General features: G+C 33.5%; 1 protein-coding gene across 1 annotated transcript in view; it reads right to left on the bottom strand.

The window, feature by feature from the left end:
- The window catches only part of mib1 (E3 ubiquitin-protein ligase mind bomb 1), a 251,283-nt gene that overhangs the window by 166,975 nt on the left and 62,706 nt on the right, over positions 1-21,602 (bottom strand). Inside the window, exons 4-7 of the mRNA XM_085824668.1 lie at positions 16,321-16,387; positions 7,835-7,962; positions 7,174-7,250; positions 671-857 (exon numbers count right to left, since the gene is read on the bottom strand). Coding sequence (XP_085680794.1) covers positions 671-857; positions 7,174-7,250; positions 7,835-7,962; positions 16,321-16,387 — 459 coding nt within the window. The remainder of the gene's footprint in view (positions 1-670; positions 858-7,173; positions 7,251-7,834; positions 7,963-16,320; positions 16,388-21,602) is intronic.

Genomic DNA, 21,602 nt, shown 5'->3' with positions numbered 1-21,602 from the left:
GGACCAGCAGGGTTTATAGAGCTTTTGGCTTGTGTTCGAGAACATTCTGTGCTAAACTGGTAAGAATTCATTCCAGAAGGATCTTCATCCATCCATGGTATAGTGCCAACTTCGTTGCCAAATTGACGATTTCTCGCCAAATGTGACAACCCTGTCTTAATTGCTATTTTATGGCAACCCTAAAGATGTTTTGCGGGGAACCTATCTTACCGTACCTGTACATTTCATAAAAATATATGCAGATATGTGTGTAATAATTTCCTTGGTACACTGATAGAACTTATTAGATAGTTGGTGTATTAGAGAGAGAAGATGAAACCAATCACTTTTCAGTCATGGCAAAGAAAAATTGCTGCATAGATATGAGTGGAGGGAAAATGACAACTGGCTTTACTGTTAAAATGTCATTTTTATTTTGAACAGGAAAAATTTTTCATAAACATATTTTTGTTTAACTGGTACAACACTACGGCTGCTAAACACATCCCATAATTTCTATATATGCAGCGTACATTTTATATATTAGGAAGAGAAGTTTAGCCAAAAGACTTGTTCTCAAGAAACCTTATCCTATATAGATTCTTCTGAAAGCTATTTCATGAAATGGAAAAGTGTTATCAGGTAAAAAAAAATTAGATAGTATTTTTAGAACAAAAATTATGTAACTTACAGGCAACATAGCCTCTGCCCATTCTCCATGACCTCGCTGCAATATTTTAACACGCTCTAAATCTCGGCAGATCTGAACTAAATCCCCAACTGCAAACTGTTGGCTAGAAGCACCATCGCCTGAAACAGAGGATGAAGCTGTGGTAGTTGTATTCACTTTTGTTAGAACAGCAGGATTAAAAGTCCATCTGGAAAAAAAAAAAGAATTAATTTTAAAATGATTAATTATGGGGTGAAATAGCGTAAATAATTATATTATGCCTGAAAAGTCATTTTCAAAAAAAGTCACATTATTAAATATGCATGAGAAAGTGCTCAGATATAAATCCATTACATGTAATTTGTGCCACGGTAAAAAAAAAAAAAAAAAAAAAGTTCTAAAGAAACACAAAACATATTATTCAAAATTTTACAAATAAGTTTACCAAAACAGCACTGAAATAAGGATGCACAGCACTGTTCCTCTTATTCAGTTCTACATTTATTCGTCAAGATTAATTTTTCCCTTATCAATTAAATTTCTTTTACCAGTTCTAGAAAAGTGTAAAATTTGCATACTTGGATGCAATATATTACTTCACTCAGGAAGTAAAGTAAAATAACTGGTAAATGGTAAATAACATCACTGGTAGTAAAAGCTTTGAAACCTCTAAAATATTTATATTGCTATGAATTTTGTACATATATTGATGGTTTTAGTGCAATTATATGTGAAATTATTGTGTTTTTGTGCAATGTAACATGAGATACTAAGAATACACAAAAACTAAGAATATAGGAGCAAGTCCATTTAACAATGAGTAAATGGGTATCTCAGTAATTTGGCAAGACATTGCCAAGCTGGCAATGGTTTTGACAACAAAAATCTGTCGCTAAATTTGGGAGGAAATTTCCAAAATTCACCAAACTTAGCGACCATTTGGCAATATCTGGGTCCAGTCCGTGCATCAGTATAATAGGTATTGCAAGTGAAATAAATGTAATTGATCACCATATTAGCTGTAACTATAATATAATTCTACCTTCATGTTGCCTTCCAGTAATTTCCAGGAGCATAAAGTACTAGAAATATCTTGGTGGCTGTGTTAAAACTATACAAAACCAGTAAAAGCATCTGCTCTCAGTTGTTGCTGCGAGTTGCTAGTTCAGCGCAAGTTCGGAGTACTGAGACATCTCAGGGTTAGCTTTCTCTTTAGATGAACTTTGCATTACATTGTGTTTAACATTCTTAGTAGTTTAAAGCATAACCACTGACTGTACCCTGTGATTTATTCTTGTGGAAAATTCCAGAACTCAATGAAATGTTTCTTTTGACATAATAAATTTTATGTTGTATCATAAATTATAATACAGTCAAAAGTCGTTAATGCGGACTCGTCGGGACTTTGGCGATTCCGGATTATAGATCATCAGTTTAAATCTCATAAGATGGCATGCAGAAATTCTAAAATTAAAAATATGAAACCATAATTTATGAAATAAAGAACAATTATGATCTAAAGGGTATCAAAATTTACAAAAAAAAAAAAAAAAGCTTAATATTTATTTGTTTACTTTATTAAACATTTCTCTCAATGTAAGCTGTTTAAGTTGCTTCATTTTATGTGATAATACTTTCTCTTTAATTCTATAAAAAGACATAATTTCTTGTTCAGTTACAAAGTTCCGCCGTTCAAATCCCGTTAATTGCTGTGCCGAGAATACCGATTAACTTGTCAATCGAAATTTTTTTATTTTCACTAACCTCTCTGTCACATTCTTCATGTCTTTATCCATTTTTTGCAGCAATTCCACTTTTTGTTTGTTGGACATCGAAACATACTTTCGTTTTGTAGATCCTTTGGAAGTTCAAGCATCGGAAATTCTATTTGACATAATCGAAAGTTCAAGTTTACTTTTATAAAATTGCTTTTACAGTCTGCAAAAAATAATAAGCGGGATCCAATTCGAAGATTAAGGAACAACGCAATCATTAACATTAACTGAAATAGATAATTAGATAATTTTAGCTTACACCGCCCGTTATACATTAAACGCGCAGGTGAAAACGTATTCTGCACTTGCGCACACGCATATGCGCAGTAGTCAAAGTCTTACACGCACGCGTAAAACGCCTGTGCGCAGGTGCCAACGCGGCGCATGCGCAAAAAGTTTTTAGCTTTGAGGTCCGGATTATGGGTGTCCGAATTAACGACTTTTGACTGTACGACATTTAGCTTAAGAGAGCTTCTCCTGACGCATGCACCGTTCGCGTTTATCCGCGCGGTGATGATGACGTAACTGTTTATTACGTATCTATGTATATGTATATCTTTCTTACTTTTTCGCCCTTTTTCTCTGCTGTACGCAACTATGTTTAAGTTAATCTCTGTCATTAAAAATGTTCATTGATATTACAATCTATTTAGGCTCATTTATTTCTTCAATGATTATGGGCCCAGGAACGTCTCAACTGTGCCTAATTAGCAAAATATGTAGTTTAAAATGAACATTTTGAAGTTTTCGAGCATTGAACTCTTAAGTCTAATTCAGTGCAAAAACAATCAACGGTAAGAACTGATCAGCTTTCAGTTAAGCCTATTTTTATAGCGCTCAATCTTGTTTTTTTGGCTGTGAGAAACTGTATTACATTATGTCGCATTTGACTACTATAGAAAAGCTCGGAAAAGATAATTTTGACAGTTGGAAATTACAAATAGAAGCAGTATTGATTAAAAACGACCATTGGGATTATGTAACCAGTAAAGAGCTAAAACCTGCTGAAGAAACCAAAGATGAAAAGAAATGGCTCGCACAGATATAATTCTTGCTATTAATCCTAGTGAACTGTGTCATATAAAGCATTGTGTGACATCAAATGCTGTGTGGAATAAACTCAAAGCTGTATATGAATCGAAAGGACCTGCAAAGAAGGCTACATTATTAAAACAGCTTTTATTTAGAAAAATGGCAGAAAGTGAAATGATGTCTGAACATTTGAATAATTTCTTCGAACTAGTTGATAAGCTTAAACAAATGGAAATTGACATAGCTGATGATTTATTATCGATTCTTCTGCTCTATAGTATTCCAGAAAATTTTGAAAATTTTAGATGCGCCATCGAATCAAGAGATCAGTTACCTAGTCCCGAATCTTTGAAAATCAAAATGTTAGAAGAATGGGAAGCAAGAAAAGGGAAATCGTCTCAAGATTCACAGAATGCATATTATACTGATTATAAAAGAAGAAATCAAGAACAGAAGAAAAATGAAAAATGGAAGGTAAATTCAAACAAAAATTTTCCTGCTGAAAGAAATTTTTGAAACTTGAAGTGTAATTACTGTTCGAAAATTGGGCACTAGGCATCTGAATGCAGAAAGAAAATAGCTGATAGAAAATATGCGCAATCAAATAAGGGAAATCAAGGTTCTATGATGGCTTCTAATTATGAAGAGCAGATTAGTTTAGCAGTAAACAATGCTTATCAGAAGACCTCCTCATGGTGCTTAGATAGTGCTGTACATGTGCAATGACAGAAGGTTATTTTCAGAATTTCACCCTCGAACGAATTCAACCATAAAGTTAGCAGTTGACAAAACAGCAAAAATTACAGGAATTGGAACTGTCTTTATAACAGTACCTAATGGAAATAAGACAATTAAACTTACGCTCAAAAATGTGTTATGTGTTCCGGAATTAAAATGTAATTTGCTGTCAACATCTAAAGCTACTGCAAATAATCGTGCAGTGATTTTTACAGAACAACATGCTAGAATAATAGAACCAAATGGATCTATACTAGTGCAGGCTATTCGTCATGGTGATCTTTATTATATACATCCAAGCACTGAAACAGCTGCAATAGCACAGGTAAGTGATTTTGTAAAGTGGCATCTTAAATTAGGTCACTTAAATGAGTCTGATTTGAAAAGACTTAAAAGTCTGATAACATGGTTAGAAATTTAAATTTTAATAACACTGAATCTCTAAAAGACTGCAAAGTCTGTATCCGAGGTAAACAAACTGTGCAACCTTTTCAAAAAGAATCAAAATTTCAAAGTGATGAATTACTGAACTTGATTCACTCAGATTTGTGTGGACCTATGAGAGTCCCATCCCATGCTGGTTCGCGTTATTTTGTTACTTTCATCGATGACAAATCGCATTATGTCGAAGTCAGTTTTCTTAAAACTAAAGATGAAGTGAAAAAGGCATTCATTAAATACATAGCTGCGGTCGAAAATCGTCTGGGAAAGAAAATAAAAATCCTTCGGACTGATAACGGTCTCGAATATCGCGGAGAAGAATTTAATAAATATATTCAAGAATGCGGGATTAAACGAGAATTCTCTGCACCAATGACTCCTCAACAGAATTCAAGAGCTGAACGTATGAACCGCACTTTAACTGAAATGGCCAGATGTTTGTTACTACAAAGTAATCTTCCCCAATCCTTTTGGGTTGAAGCCTTGAACTGTGCTGTTTATATTCGTAATCGTTGCCCGAATCGAAGCCTGGGAGTAAACAAAACACCTTATGAATTATTTTTTGGCATCAAGCCAACTGTATCTCACTTCAAAGTATTCGGACAGAAATGTTTTGTACTTAATAAAAGGTCTAAAGGGAAATTCGATTCTCGATCAGAAGAACATATATTTGTAGGATACTCAAATGAATCGAAAGCATACAGGCTGTGGAATAAAAATTCCAGAAAAATCGTTATAAGCCGAGATGTTAGATTCATTGATGAATTTGAAAACTCTACTAATTATGATAAAGATTTAGAAGTTTTATTTTTCGAAAATATTCCTGATAAAAAGAAGGAAGAACCTCTGAATGTAAAGCAAATATCGGCTGATGAAATAACAGAAGGCCCCTCAAACATGGCAGAATCATCTGATAATGAAGATTCTGATTCCGAAGCACTACCTGAAATGCAGATTAAAAGGGGGCCAGGTCGTCCAAAGAAAGTCAAAGACTGGGAAGCCAGGAAGACTAAAAAAGGAGTACCACAATATAAACATAGAAAAGGAAGAAGCACAAATTGCTGAAGAAGATACAAATCCGACATTAGAAGAAGCATTAAATGGAAGTTATGCTGAAGAATGGCATAAGGCTATGCAAAGTGAGTATGAAGCACTTGTTAAAAAAGGTGCACAGAAGCTTATGAAAAATGCTGTTTATCACTCACGCACTAAACACATAGATATTAGACATCATTTCATTTGTGAAATTTATGAAAGAAATGAAATAGACGTTAAATATGTGCCAACATTCTAAGTGCTGTAAATTAATTGGAATAACTGTAAACGATTAATGTTTATTTTTTTTTTCAGCCGCCAATCGTCGAAAGGGGGATTGTTGCATCATAAATTATAATACGACGTTTAGCTTAAGAGAGCTTCTCCTGACGCATGCGCCGTTTGCGTTTATCCGCGCGGTGATGATGACGTAACTGTTTATTACGTATCTATGTATATGTACATCTTTCTTACTTTTTCGCCCTTTTTCTCTGCTGTACGCAACTATGTTTAAGTTAATCTCTGTCATTAAAAATTCTCATTGATATTACAATCTATTTAGGCTCATTTATTTCTTCATTTTATCTATCTATTATCCTGATCTGTGAGCATTCAATCTATTACAAACCCGCATGAAAGCAACAATATGATTTTTGCGATTTTTTCCCCCTGGCCTTACGCCCATTCTAATAGAGTTTAATTAATTGGGAGTCTTTTGTAATTCAAACTATAGCTAAAATATATAAGATAAGTTTGTATGATGGTAAGTATGAATGTTCATCATTACTGGTATATAGATTTTGAAAAAGATGACTAGATTCTATATTAAATTAGTATATTTATCTTAATTAAGGCAGCAATTTCATTACAAGAAGAAACAAAGATAAAATTCATGTAGTGACAGGGAGGGAAAGTAAATGGGGACATAAAAACTTTCTAGAATTATGTTAAATACAAAAAGTTCCATACCTTCGTGTAAAAAAATTGTACAGATAAGAGCATCTGAGATTTTCATAGACCCACCACCAAGTTTGTGTATATTTTTTTTATTCAATATAAAACCACTAACTGTTTAAAGGGGGAAAAACAATTTTATAGTTGCCCTTTAAATTCAGTTACAGTATCTTGAATTTTTATCAGTAATAAGCACTGAAATGTGATCTGTGACAGGAAATTTGATTTGATCATCTATAAAAAAGTTCCAACAATTAGAAACAGAATTCATATTTCAGGAATTAAAAGAAGTTCTTTAAGATAATGAAGTCATAATGTAAGTTTATTAATGGATTCTGTTTCAAAATCAAAGTATAATTTAATAGAGAATGTGCAAAATCGAGCAACTATCAGTGTTAATGATAAATCAGCTCATTGCATTCACTTATCATTAATTTTTCATATCTAAAACTGTTCTTTTCGAATATATGGCACAGCAGACATGCCACATACATCTTTATCTGATAAAGAAAACTTCAGATTATTACCAAGGCCTACGAATCATATTACCTGTTTCCACTGGGATATGACACCACAATATCAGAATCTTCATCAATACCTACAACAGTTCCTGTCGTTCCAAGGCACTGAAACAAATTGAAATGTTAAAAATGAGAAAACAGATACAGAATCTATCATATCTTAATGAAGGAAAAATCCTAATGAGATGGCCCTATGGATTGATTCAACTTTTTAAAATTAAAAAGGTACTTCCTGATTATTTACACCATTATTGAAAGGTCGCTGAAGATTTGGGAGAGCACTCCTGAACTCACTGGCGAATAACTTTTTGTCAGGGCAATGCACTAAGAATTTCAAACAAGAGCCAGTCTATCTACAAAATTAAAAAAGCAAAAAACATGGTAATAAAATGCCTACATTTTTCCAGAAATCCTTCCTTTTTGCACTGTTATTTTTCCCATGTACACAGCTATCTGTTTTTGCTTTAAAAAATTCTGAGAATTGCATTAACTCAGCAATGAGCAGTGGCCAACACAGAAATGTGCTATGTACATATCTGGATTGTCCCATAAATGCTTTTTAGAGATATCACTGGGTTGACACATAACAGTTTTGGCAATATACTGCTTTGTCTCCCTTTTGTACAACTTTTTGGTGAGAGTGCGAATAATCAGAGAGTACCAAATAAAATAAAATTTTAAATACTTACTTCAAACATGCCATCTGTCCAACCACCATGGCGGTGCTGTAAAGATTGCACTATTTCCAAATCTAAGTCAACATTTACATTATCACCGATTTGAAAGCCATGAATTCCAGATCTTCCAGGCCCATGTCCTGAAAAACACAGAGTACAAAAAAAGTAAAAATTAGAAGAAAAAAGGGGGAAAGAAAATATTTACTGTGCAATAAAATCCTAACACTGAAATTTTCACTCATAATAACTATTTTTCCAGTCGTTACTACATAAGATTACAATTAAATTCCAAAAGCAAATTTCTTAACATTTTAACTCATTCCTTTTAAATGATTTTCAGACAGCAAATTTCTTAATATTTCCTTTTCACTTATAATCTGCATCTCATTTTCTTCAGCAATTGTTGTGTAGAAGTTTTTTTTTTTAAATGCCTGGTAGCAATTTTCAAATAAATTATCCTGAAACACATACACAAATTGTTGTGTATGCTTATGAAACAAATTCACTTTTGCAACAATTTCAATTTCTATTAATTCATATTCTTCCTCCTTGAGAACAATATAGTAATTTTTAAATAGCTAGAAATTATCACAATAACCTGAACTTTTAAAAACAAACAATAAAGTAAATAATTATACAAATTCAGGTATTAAATACTAAGTAAATATGGCAATTCAGAAGAGGGCTTAAAAGCTCTAGCATCTACAGAGTTAATAAGCATTTATAAAAAGATTGTACTGATTAATAATATAAAAAAAGCAATTAAAATACAAGCCGAAAAGATATTTGTGTTGCAAAAAATAAAGTCAATCTATTCTTCATTTACATCTTTTAACATTTTTTCACTTAGTAAGTATGTAGAAAATTATATTTACATGAACAGTTCAACAATAGCTATACATGCAGAAAAATGAAAGAATTGTTACACATGTCAATGTAGCATTCTCAGCAGTTTTCTACTCACCCCCCGAACAGAATAATATAATGAACATAAAGTAATTGCCTGTAATTAGCAAAAATAAAGTATCTGAAGATGATACATAACGCAAATATAAAAATGGTTCTGAACCTTTTTGGACCCATACATCCTTTTCACCATTGTTAGATGATCATCTATTCCCTTCTTTTCAAAACTCAAAAAATACATATGCATTAAATTAAATTTTGGATATTTTTTAATGTTTTATAAATTAACCAAGAAAAAGTACAAAAAATATAAATAAATACCATAAGTTCAATAAACGTAGGCTTTTCATATTAATAAACTAAAACTAAATATTTAACAGGTGAGTAAAAAAATGACTGCATTTCTCCCTGAAACTATGAAATTCTCTCCTGGTTCAGATCCCCTGAACTATATAATATTTTGCACTTGACTGATAAAAGAAATTCAGATCTGAAGATAACAAAATAGTGAAGATCCTACTGCAATAGAATCAACAAAAATAAAGTCTTTGTAAATAATATACAGTGTGCATACATAATTTTAGCACTCAGATCATAAAATTAAAAAAAAAATAAATAAATAAAAATAAAATAAAATAAAAAAATTTAGAAATAGAGGAGCTTTGTGATTTTTAGCCTTCTCTATGCTTTCATTTTTCATATTCTTCTAATGCTACACATCTCTCAGAATTTCCATACAGCTACTGAATTTGCCCGTTCAAATTTATTGATTGAATGCCCTATTTGCAATACCCTTCTGAATTTCTGAAATGCTCTTAAACTAGTGTTTCTTAACACTCTGAGTGGCCAGGGTTTTCGCTGAGAAAGCACAAATTTCCCAAAACTACTATGGGAACAAATTGTTTTTTTTTTTTATATTCTTTCTTACAGATATCACAAAAAATATTCTGGAGAATATAGAATATTCTAGATATATTTAAAAAATATTCTTGCCGCTTAGAGGGTTAAGGTGAGATTTTATTCAGAACAGAAAATGCCTGTAGGAACAAAAATTAGATAAATTTGGAATATAATTAACAACTTTTTCAAAATATTTGCATTGTGCAAAAGAAGATTCTCTCACAACACAAACCAGCTAATCAAACCAAACATTTTCAAGTATCAAGAAAAATGAAATATTTGCAAAAGCTGGCCCATGTTTTCTTTGCAGAACATGGAGTTTACTCTGTCTATTCTTTAGCTTCAAAAATCTCACTTCATACTGTTATGAATTTTGTATATATGTAAAATTGTAGAATATCCTGTATTATATAGCATGAAATGCTTCAAAAATGCAAAGTTCTGCCAGAAAATAAGATTGCAGGGCCAAGTAAATTTTATTGGAAATTTCTCAGTGGCTTGAGGAAAACTATATAAGACCAGAGATCATGTCAGTTTTTAGTTTAAAGTTGATTTTGGTGCACTGAGAGATCTCCATGAGAGCTTCGCTTTTTAGATGCATCTTGCACTGCATTGTGTTTTACGTTCTTAATAGCCTAAAGTGATAACTGCTGATCGTGATACTGAGAAGAACTGTATAAGTACTTTTGTGAAAAGTTCCAAAATTGTAGTGTTACTTTTGGAAAAATAAATTTTATCAAGCTATCATGCATTCTTTGTACAAAGAATCCATTACAAACCTGAATGGAAATTTTTGGTGTCAGAAGTGAGATTGAATGTCAGAAGCAAGAGCAGTCGATGAGCAACTGAGACAACCTCTGCAGTATTTAAAGAAGATATGAAAGCAGACCAAGAAAGATGGAAACACCTCCTGGCAAATGTATAAGACTCAGTTCTCTAGAGTAGCAAATGCAAATAGATGTGATTCTGAAGCTAAAGCCTTTCATCTTGCCGCTTCTCTGACAGCAGACGCAGTGGACATCCTTCAAACTCTTCCTGAAAACAAGATGCAGGACTTCAAAGCACTGTCTAGTGCACTAGATCTGTGATTTGGGAAGAAGTGCTTAAAAGACTATAGCATGCTTCAGTTAAAAATCTCACCAACAGAAGCTCATGGAAACACTCCACGAGCTCGCACAGATGCTGAAAGGCTGTCTCATCTCACTTTTTAGGACTCCCAAAACAGAAACAAGGAAAATACTGTCCCGCAATACTTCATCAATGGCATCTGGGATTCTGAGATACAGAAAGCCCATAGAAAGGATTAAAAAAAGTGGTTTAAGGTACGTCATGAAATTTGAGACAGCTCACCAAGCAAACTCGCAGGGACCGCTACTCAGTCAGAGCTGCTCCAGTCCAGAAGCCAGTGGATCAAGTGAATGCTCATCTAGACAATTTAACCAGGCAAGTTAATGCCTTCAAACAGAATAAAAATGACAAGAAACTGATCCTAAAGTGCCAGAAATGAGGTGATGAAGGTCATGTACAAAGGAACTGCAGAACAAACCAAGGCAGTCTTAGCTTCCAGCTAAAACTGCTCTCAGCAAGGAGGGAAACTAATTGTTGGCCAACTCTCAAAGAGCGAAGGTTGCCAGATAATAAGAAGTCTCATTTTAAAGCACTTCATATTTCTGCAATGAGTAGTGGCAGTAATGGACTTTTCATCATTGGACATATCAGTATAGTTCTTTGCAATATGATCATTAATATATCCAAAACGATTAGGCTCAATAATTGGAAGGCAAACTCATCACCCTCCAGACCATGTCCCAGGATAAAATCGACATTGATGGAAAGTTAAATGTTAACATAATATCTGGATGTGCCGCCTACCATTATGCAGCTTATATGCCAGATAGTACAGGCCATTGCATACTCGGATTAGACTTCTAAGGAAATGCAATTTTTTTCTTGCACTTTATGAATAAAGAACTGCATTCTGCCTCTGAGGACATAACCTTGATTGGAATTAAAAATGAAGGAGTTAAGTCCCTCAACTTAACCATAGCTCATGATAATATAACAGTATCAGCAGGAACGGAATTTTTACTTCCAAGATCCATAGCTGAAAACATAAATTCCTGGCACCACATAACGAGAATTTTAAGAGTCCAAAAGAAGTACTATTAGCCTCAACACAGGTTGACCTATTAAAGGACCATCATCCTGGGAAGAGCTGCCAACAACAGTGATAAGGTGAAAGCCATTAGGAAAAGTGAAGTGGTTGCAGTATATACTCCAGTCATCTGCATTAAACAAACCAGTAGTTCTGCACCTTTGCGGAGCCTAATATTGCAGTTATTGGCGGATGCACAACTACATGATGAAGAGAGAGTGCCATGTCACTGAAGAATTTCAAGGTGTTTTCTCCCACACATCTTCTGACATAAATCAAACCAGTTTAGCACAGCTTAGACTTGACATGGGAGATCATCCACCAAGCAACATCAAGATATATATAAAGACTGCTAAACAGGAAGAGATAGGAAGACTTTTAAAGGACATAAAAAAAAAGTGATGTTATAAGGTATTTCTCCTGCTTTCCTGGCATGCCTTCATGGTGTAGTGGTTCTGCACACTGGGCCAGTACTCCAGAGGTCCGTGGTTCGATTCCCGGCGAAGGCAGCTGCTAATTTTTCAATCTCTCTTGCTTCCACAAAATCCTAATGTTTCCACAGCCGTGCCCGAACTAAAAGGGTATTGGATGAGGTTTCTCCACACCCAGGATTTGGCAATTAGGTCATCTGAAAATTCCAGTCGCCCTTTAAAAAGGGGAATATATAAGGTATTTCTCCCACTTTGCTAGCATGCCTTCGTGGCGTAGTGGTTCTGCATGCTGGGCCAGTATTCCAGAGGTCCGTGCTTCGATTCCCGGCGAAGGCATTTGTTCATTTTTCATCTTGCCCGCTATTAAAAAATCCTATAGTCTCTACAGTGGCGGCTGAACTAAAAGGGTTGTGGATGATGACTCTCCACATCCAGAATTTGGCGATTGGGTACCCTGAAAACCCCAGTCGCTCTTTAAAAAGGGGAGTATATAAGGTATTTCTCCCACTTTTCTAGCATGCCTTCGCGGTGTAGTGGTTCTGCACACTGGGCCGATATTCCAGAGGTCCATGGTTCGATTCCCGGTGAAAGCGTTTTTAATTTTTCATCTCTCCGGCTTTTCCCAAAAAAAATCCTAATGTCTCTACGATGTTACCATACCTTTAGCAAGTCCTTGGGCTTCTTTCATTGTCTTGGTAAAAAAGAAAGATGGTTCAACTAGATTTTGTTTTTCCACAACTGGCTGAATAATGTCACAAGTAGAAACAGCTATATTCTTCCTAGAATTAACCACATTCTGAACACTCTTTCTGGAAGTGGTTTTCATTGCTTAATTTAAAGATTGGATATTAGCAGGCAGATTTATACCGATAATGAAAAAACAACCACATTTACTACCAAACAAGTACTTTGGCTGCTCAAGGTGATGCCATTTGGATTATGTAATGGACTGGCAAGAATAGATTGCCACATGAAGACCATGATGAGACAGCTTTCCTCTAAAACCTATGTGACATATCTGAATGATCATCATTAGGAAAAGTTTTGAAGAACATTTAAAAATAACAGGAAGGTGCTCCCAAAATTGAAGGAAGCCAATCTATCCACAATTTACATTTGGCGGGACTCAATCTATAGTTAAGTCCCGCCAAATGTAAATTGTTAAGACAGCAACTGATTTGCCCCAGACAAGTCATGTCTGCTAAAAGTGTGTCCATGTATCCAGAAAAAGTGTCAACAGTTAAAGTCTGGACACACCCTAAAAGCATTCATCAGCTGAGAAGTTTCCTGAGGTTTTATACCTAACTATAGGAGATTTGTGGAGGACTTTTTCTTCCTTCACAAGACCCCCTTCATAGACTGACAGAGAGTAAGCAAAAGCTCTTGTGGACGAAAGAATGTTAGCATACATTTAACAAACTGAAGTGGAATTTAACACCTGTGACAATCCTGACATGTCCTTAGCTTGACAAAATATTTATTCTTGATGCAGATGCGAGCAATGAAAATGCTGATACTGTTTGGTCCCAAGAAATAAATGGTCAAAAGCATGTCATAGCATGTTGGAGCAAGTGTTTATCTAAACTGGAGAGGAATTACTGTGTCACCAGAAAAGAATTGCTTGCCATAGTTAAAGCTACAGAAAATTTCCACCATTGACTTCTACGGCAGAAAATTCCTGCTCCGTACAGATGTGTCACTGGCCTGGCTCTTTAATTTCAAGAATTGATAAGGCCAAATAGTCAGACAGATACAGAGACTCCTGGATTATGAAATCACTATCATCAGAAAGGATTGTCACAAAGAAACCTGGATATGCTGGGACCTCTGCCACAGTCTGCTAAAAACAAAAAATACATGCTTGTTGTCACTGATTACTTTATAAAGTGGCTTGAAGCATATCTTATCCTTGATTAAGAGGTTGTCACAGTAGCAAAAGTAATGATACAACATTGGATATCCAGATTTCAAGTGCGTCTTCAATTACATTGCAATCAAGGAAGGAATTTTATCTTGGCTGTAATTAAAGACAAACTACTCTGCATAGACAAAACATGAACGATTCCTTTACATCCAAATTCAGGTGGCATGGTAGAGGTAGAAATTTCATTAATAACCTCCTGCTAATGATTTCAAGAAACCGAAAGGACTGATAGAAGTTATCACTGTTCTTAATGGCCTATCATGGTGCTGTCTGTGAGACTATCTGAAATTACCCTTCCCAGATGCCTTTTGGTCTTGAACCTTTGTGTGCCTTGTAATCTGTTGTTGGGTCACCCTCTAGATGCACCTTCATCTTCTGAGGAGTACATCCAAGATCTCCAAGCACGGTTTGAAGTGATGCACAATTTTGCATGAGGGCGAGTCAGTCAACTTGGTGATGGAAAAGATGAAAACCTGATATGACATGAGAACTACAGGACATGGTTATTGAATACGATTCAACAGAAAGGACTTTCTCCTAAACTACAATCACCCTGGGATGGTCCTTGTATAGTCCTGAACAGGCTGAACAATATTGTAGTTGGGATCCACAGGTCATCATATTCTAAGCCTAAAGTAGTTTATTACAACAGGCTATGTCTTAGTGTGTATTCCCCATAGTATACATAATGTACAACAAAATCATTGCCCTATTTGGACATAAATTAATAAATTTATGCATTTATTTATTGAAATTATTGTTTTAGTATTTGTAATACAGTCAAACGTCGTTAATCCGGACTCATTGGGACTTTGGCGATTACGGATTATCGATTTTTCCGGATTATAGATCATCAGTTTAAATCTGGTAAGATGGCATGCAGAAATTATAAAATTAAAAATATGAAACCGTAATTTATGAAATAAAGAACAATTATGATCTAAAGGGTATCAAAATTTACAAAAAAAAAAAAAAAAAAAAAAAAAAAAGGGGGGGCTAAATATTTATTTGTTTACTTTATTAAACATTTCTTTCAATGTAAGTTGTTTAAGTTGCTTAGTTTTATGTGCTAATACTTTCTCTTTAATTCTATATAAACAGACATAATTTCTTGTTCAGTTACAAAGTTCCGCTGTTCAAGTCCTGTAATTGCTGTGCCGAGAATACCGACTAACTTGTCAATCGAAATTTTTTCGTTTTCACTAACCTCTCTGTCACTTTCTTCATGCCTTTATCCATTTTTTGCAGCAATTCCACTTTATGTTTGATGGACATCGAAACATACTTTCGCTTTGTAGATCCTTTGGGAGCTCCAGCATCGGAAATTCTATTTGACATAATCGAAAGTTCAAGCTTACTTTTATAAAATTGCTCTAACAGTCTGCAAAAAATAATAAGCCGGATCCAAGTCGAAGATTAAGGAACAACACAATCTGCAACATTAACTGAAATAGATAATTAGATAATTTTAGCTTATACCATCCGTTATACATTAAACAAGCATGCGTAAATGTATATGCGCAGCCGTAAAGGTCTTACGTGCATGCGTAAACGCCTATGCGCATGCGTCAGTACGACGCATGCGCAGAAAGTTTGTAGCTTTGAGGTCCGGATTATGGGTGTCCAAATTAATGACTTTTGACTGTAACATGTTATTTATTGAAATTATTATTTTAGAATTGCATTGATTTTCTTTAGTTGTAAACACTTCCTGTCCATAGATTGTACTATATAAAAGTAAATCACAACACTGCAGTATGCTGAATCTTAGTAGGTTGCATAAACCATTTTAGATCTCTGCAATAATTTCGAATAGGCTTAATTCAAAACTTTACTGCTTCTTGCTAAACATCTTTTAAACCACTATAACATATACTGCCTGTAAATTAAAAATTCCATTTGAACTTCTCCATAGTTCAGCTGTGAGTCAACACTGCCACTAGTTACTATTAGAAACTTAGAACTGGCTCAGAGAATTTAACTTTGAAACCTTTTAGATGAATTTAAATATAAGTTTTATAAATTTACTACTCAAAAGGAAAAGGCCAAAAGGACAATACAGAAAAATTTCTAATTAAAAAAGAAAAATTACTTTTAAATGATTAAAAAATACAATGATTAAAAACAGACACAAAAGCATTTAAAATACAAATTTAAAAGAAATAAATGGCATATTACTTACCCAATAGCGGTAAATGGTCTTTATATACAGTTCCACCTTTAGCATCATTTACCACTTTTAAATCAGCCTGAAATAACGAAATGTAAATAAAATTCTAGCTTCATAGGGAAGGGGAAAAAAAAAAATTTTTTTTTTTTTTTTTTACTCTTAAAAATAAATTTTCAGTGTTTTATTCTTAAGACTGCTAAACCATATAGAAATGCAAAAACTAGGTGACCAACTAATGTTTACACCAGACAGACCTGTATATTGGCTGTGGTGACCACAGCCAGATTTAGACTTGTTAAGGCAGTTTATACGTAAATCCATCCCTGGTGGTGACTGAGTGAATTTTTGCCTTGTGGTGTACTATGTATTTTCTATGCTGTATATACTTTAGTTCGACTTCCAAAATTATTTAAAAGTTCAAAAACATCACAACAGAAGTGGTAAAGTTAACACACTTTTCTAATAAATGGCACTATCAGACAATGCCTCAAAAGCAAGCTGACATAGAGGTCTCCTGCAATACTTTCAAAATAAGAATCTGTATTTTTAGTTGTCACATCTGGAACTTATAAATAAAATGATAAAGGACAACAGAAACAAAAAAGAAAGAAAATAAATACTAAAAAATAGTAAAAAGAAAATCTGAAACATTTCAGATTTTAAATTACGCCCAAAGGGGTATTTTTTAAACATTTTGTGTGTTACCTTTATTTATTGAACATCATGTTCTTCATACTTAAACCATAAAATTCAGTTCAAGAGCAATATCGCAAAATAATTTTAAATTGAGCATATCTTTAGAATTTCTGATACACAGTCTCACGCACTGGAGATAAAATTTTTTTTCTCTGTACAACGTTGCCATTGCTCGCTTTGAAATCCTTGAGTTTGTTGCATGTATTTTGCAGAAAGTTTAACTTTTGGGTTGTTTATTCTCCCATCAATATTATTCCGAGTTCCATACTCAAGGATCCCATTCCAGATATGAATTCTTGGGGTATTTACAGGATTCCTTGCCATTGTGGTTTAATTTACATTGGCCAAACTAAGAGAGCCTTAAAATTGCAGGTTAAGGAGCATGAGGCATACGTTAGAAAAAAGGAAACACAGAAGTCTTCTGTTGCCCAACATTGTTGGCCTGAAAATCACACTTTCAATTTTTCTGCAGCCAAAATTATTCAAAAAACATCTTCCATAGGTGAACTGAATTTTCTAGAGGCATTTCACATTAAGAAAAACCTTTTTGTTCCAGTTAACGACCCTAATTCCAATCCATCTTTGCCTCCAGCCTTTAAAGAAATTATGTTTTAGTTCTGGTTTCATCCTTGAGTTTGTTAATCAAAAATTCATTGAAGTTTTACAAAACATGAAATCAATAATAAAACAAATTCCAAATTTCAAATTAGGTCTTCCAGATGCCCATATTTGCAGTAGGATTACATCATTCAGAATTTGATGGCTCTGGGTACCATTGTTTTAACACAATGCAAGAAACATACATACATTTATGCAGATTCTTCATTATTTAATTTCTTCAAATATAATGCAGGGCGATAACATTTGGTGGCAACAGTTTGAGAAGTAACACGGACATTCAGAGTGATTCCTCACAAAATGTAAACAACAGTCCCTTAGGGACAAAGCTCTTTTGAACTAATAATTTTGTAATACAGTGAATCATCGTGAACTTTCTGAATATTACCTTTTAAAAATAGTTGAGCTTCATCAAAACTACCTTGTAACAATTTTTCATTTTATAATAAAGTCATTTCAGCATTAAAAATGCCATCCGATGTTACATCTTCCTACTGTTAAATATATAAAATATTGATTTGGATAACATTTAGATTAGTTATTTAAAAATTCCTGTGAAACTTTCACTACACTAACCATAAAATTCATCGCAAGGTTTTTATGAGTAATGAGATAAAAAATGTATTACATTTACAGATTCATCCTAAAGCTGAATCTTAATTATTTGGGATTCAGATAGATGTGGATTTTCCTACTAAAATTGCATAGTAAATTAAATTATGGAATTAAACAAACAGAAGAAATAAATCATTTTGCTTAAGAATTAATAAACATGATGGAAATAAGCAGCACTTTAGGTGTAAAATTTATTTAAATCAATGCCCCCCTAAAGTTAGGCATTCTGAATATCTACACCCAACCCTCTGAAAAGTATCTACAAGGCAACATGCTGTGTTACCAAAATAGGCAACTCATGATGTCAGCAATGTGTATTTAACGCCAGTTATGCTCATGTGCAGGAGATGAATGTTGATTTCCACTGAAGGCTGTTAAATGTTTATCTGTGTCTTTCTCTCACTAGAGGGCGCAAGGTGTTCCACTTGTGAGAGAAATTAAAATCTTGTTTTTTTATTCTTTTTCTGTAACCAGTAGATAGTTCGTTTTTGAATCCGTGTGATGGATAAATTGTTTCGTACAGCCATGAGAGAAAAACAGAGGCTGTACAAGAAAATGTATTTAAATATTAATTTTTTCTTTTTGAATGTTATATGTAAATAAAATGTGATGTCAAGAAATAGAATTGTGGTTTTTCTGTAAAGAAGATTGCCAGCTGAAACATCACCTCAGATTCAACAATGCATCAGAACAGGTAAATGAATTTTGTTCTTGTTTTTTAAATCAGTTATATAAATAGAACCTGCATACGTCAGTGGATTCTGACAACTTCGATCAACAGTAGTTGATTAATTACATAATATAATAAAGTTGGCTTCCGCCATTAGGATGTGTTGTCCTAAAGAAGAACTAGTTATTTATGCTTTCGAAAACGGAAGTACTTGAAATATGTTTATTTTATGAAGATGCATTTTAAAGAATGAAAGCATGCTAATATTTAAGTCGAACAGAAATAGATACAGTACAAGGTCTGTAATCTGGATGTCCATTATCCGGAATGATCTATAATCCGGACCTCAAAGCCTCAAACCTTTTTTTTGTATGCTTTATGCATGCGTGTTTAATGCTATGCATGCACGTTTAATGTTTACGCATGCACGTTTAGCACAAAAAACGAAGCAACTTAAACAACTTACATTGAAAGAAATGTTTAATACAGTAAACAAATAAATATTAAGCTCTTTTTTTTGTAAATTTTGACACCCTTTAGATCATAATTGCTCTTTATTTCATAAATTACGATTTCATATTTTTAATTGTATAATTTCTGTATGCCATCTTACAAGATTTAAATTGATCTATAATCCAGAATCGCCGAAGTCCCAACGAGTCCGGATTACGGACTTTGTACTGTATTTAGTATTTTCAGCTTAAAATATATAAGTTTTATGTTCTTGATTAAAGGTAATTTTAATTTAAAAGATATTAATGTGTAAGATCCAATTAAGGATTGAGGAAATAAGATTATGTTAAAAGGATTACTTTAAGATTTAAGATAAAATATTTGAGTGGAGTTAAAAGTAAAAATGAATGTTGATATGATAAAGAAAAAACATGCAACAGCAAGCAGTGCTTTCACCAGAACGGTTAATATTCTAAAGAACGAAATTAGTAGATGCTCAAGCAGATAAAACTGTATTAAAAGATAAAACTGTGAAGTTACAAATGATAACTGCTGAGTTAAAATCTTATGATTCAGAGGTACTAGATTTATTGATTAAGGGCAATGCCACTGAAGAGGATTTAGAAACCGAAGTTATAAGCTGTGAGGAACATTCTAATGGCTGTACAAGAAAATGTATTTAAATATTAATTTTTTCCTTTTGAATGTTTTATGTAAATAAAATGTGATGTCAAGAAATAGAATTGTGGTTTTTCTGTGAAGAAGATTGCCAGTTGAAACATCACGTCAGATTCAACAATGCATCAGAACAGGTAAATGAATTTTGTTCTTGTTTATTAAATCAGTTATATAAATAGAACCTGCATACGTCAGCAGATTCTCACAATTTCGATCAACAGTAGTTGATTAATTACGTAATAGAAGCCATGTTTGCACCTTCAAATTCAAACATTAATGTTTGTTTTTGTTGCACTGAGTGTAGTTGTTTTCCTTGTAAGGAATCATAATGAAACTGTAGAGTTTGCCAGCTGAAGAAGAAAGAATTGCATTTCTTCAAAAATATGGCAGTTTGGTTAACATAGAGAATGCGAAAACTTGCATTCCATGATGATGTGTTTAGTAAATGACCCAATTTTATGGATAAAAATTTGTATACCGATGCCAAATTTGTACAATTCTCTGATATTTTTTAAGTGAAAACAGACCACTGTGTGCATGGGAAAATAACAGTATGCACAATGTGAAATATGTACAATTCTCTCTATCTTTTTTTTTTTTTTTTTTTACAAAAACAGATCTCTGTGTACATGGGGAGAACTAACAGTGTGCTCAGTGCCAAGTTATGCATGATGCTGAATTTCTGCAACTGTTTAATGTTTCGCGAAAGTTAAAACAGATTGCTGTGTACATGGAAAGAACAATGGGAGAAAAAAGGTAAAGTGTTTTACTATGGCTGTTTCTTGGATTTTTAAATTTTGTTAATTGGTTGCTATTTTCACAATTCTTAAAGTGACTCATTTGTGAAAATATCAGTTGTCTCTTGCACCTTAGCTTGGCAGAACATGGTTGTTGAATTTTTGGCAGGGGAAGGCAGATAATCAAAAGTACCAAATATTATTATTTATCTTGAAAATACAATTCATAAAAATATGCATAAAATAAAGTTTTAAATCAAAGAGAAATATTAAAAAAATATGTCTATAGTTTACTTTTTGGAGAGCACACAAAAAACATACATATTTACCTAATGGCAGACAATGATAAGCATTTTTTCTAATTATCACAGACAAAATTATCAGATATCTCATTTTCTGATAAAAACCTTTCAAAGCCCAGAACTTAAAAAACAGAGAAAGCTGGAACTATACCACAATGTATGTCAGCATTGAAGCAAGAGGGCTGGAATAAAATATATATATATATATATATATATATATAAAAAGCAAGCACCCTAGAAATTCAAAATTTTTAGAGGCAACATTTACATGTTGTTGCTTATACTCAAAAGATCTGACATATGTCAGATCAGCTAAGGGTATTGAATGTTAAGTCTCTCTTAGAATGTCCGATGCAGCTCAGAATGTGATCTGGTGAAGCTGGATAGTCACAGTATTTTTTACAAGGTTTTTGTTTGGGGGGGCACTATCAAAGGAAAGGCATTTAAGACGGCCACTTGTTAGTCTAGCCAGAGCTGTCTGGAAGCCATGGTCACATTTGATTTCCAACAGAAAGCCAGGGGATG

The sequence above is a fragment of the Stegodyphus dumicola genome, chromosome 1 (assembly GCF_044657685.1).
Source record: "Stegodyphus dumicola isolate Sdum_Otavi_A_Nest chromosome 1, ASM4465768v1".
In the NCBI taxonomy this organism is placed as follows: domain Eukaryota; kingdom Metazoa; phylum Arthropoda; class Arachnida; order Araneae; family Eresidae; genus Stegodyphus; species Stegodyphus dumicola.
The sequence above is the reverse complement of the archived record's forward strand: the minus strand, read 5'-3'. Positions and strand labels throughout refer to the sequence as shown.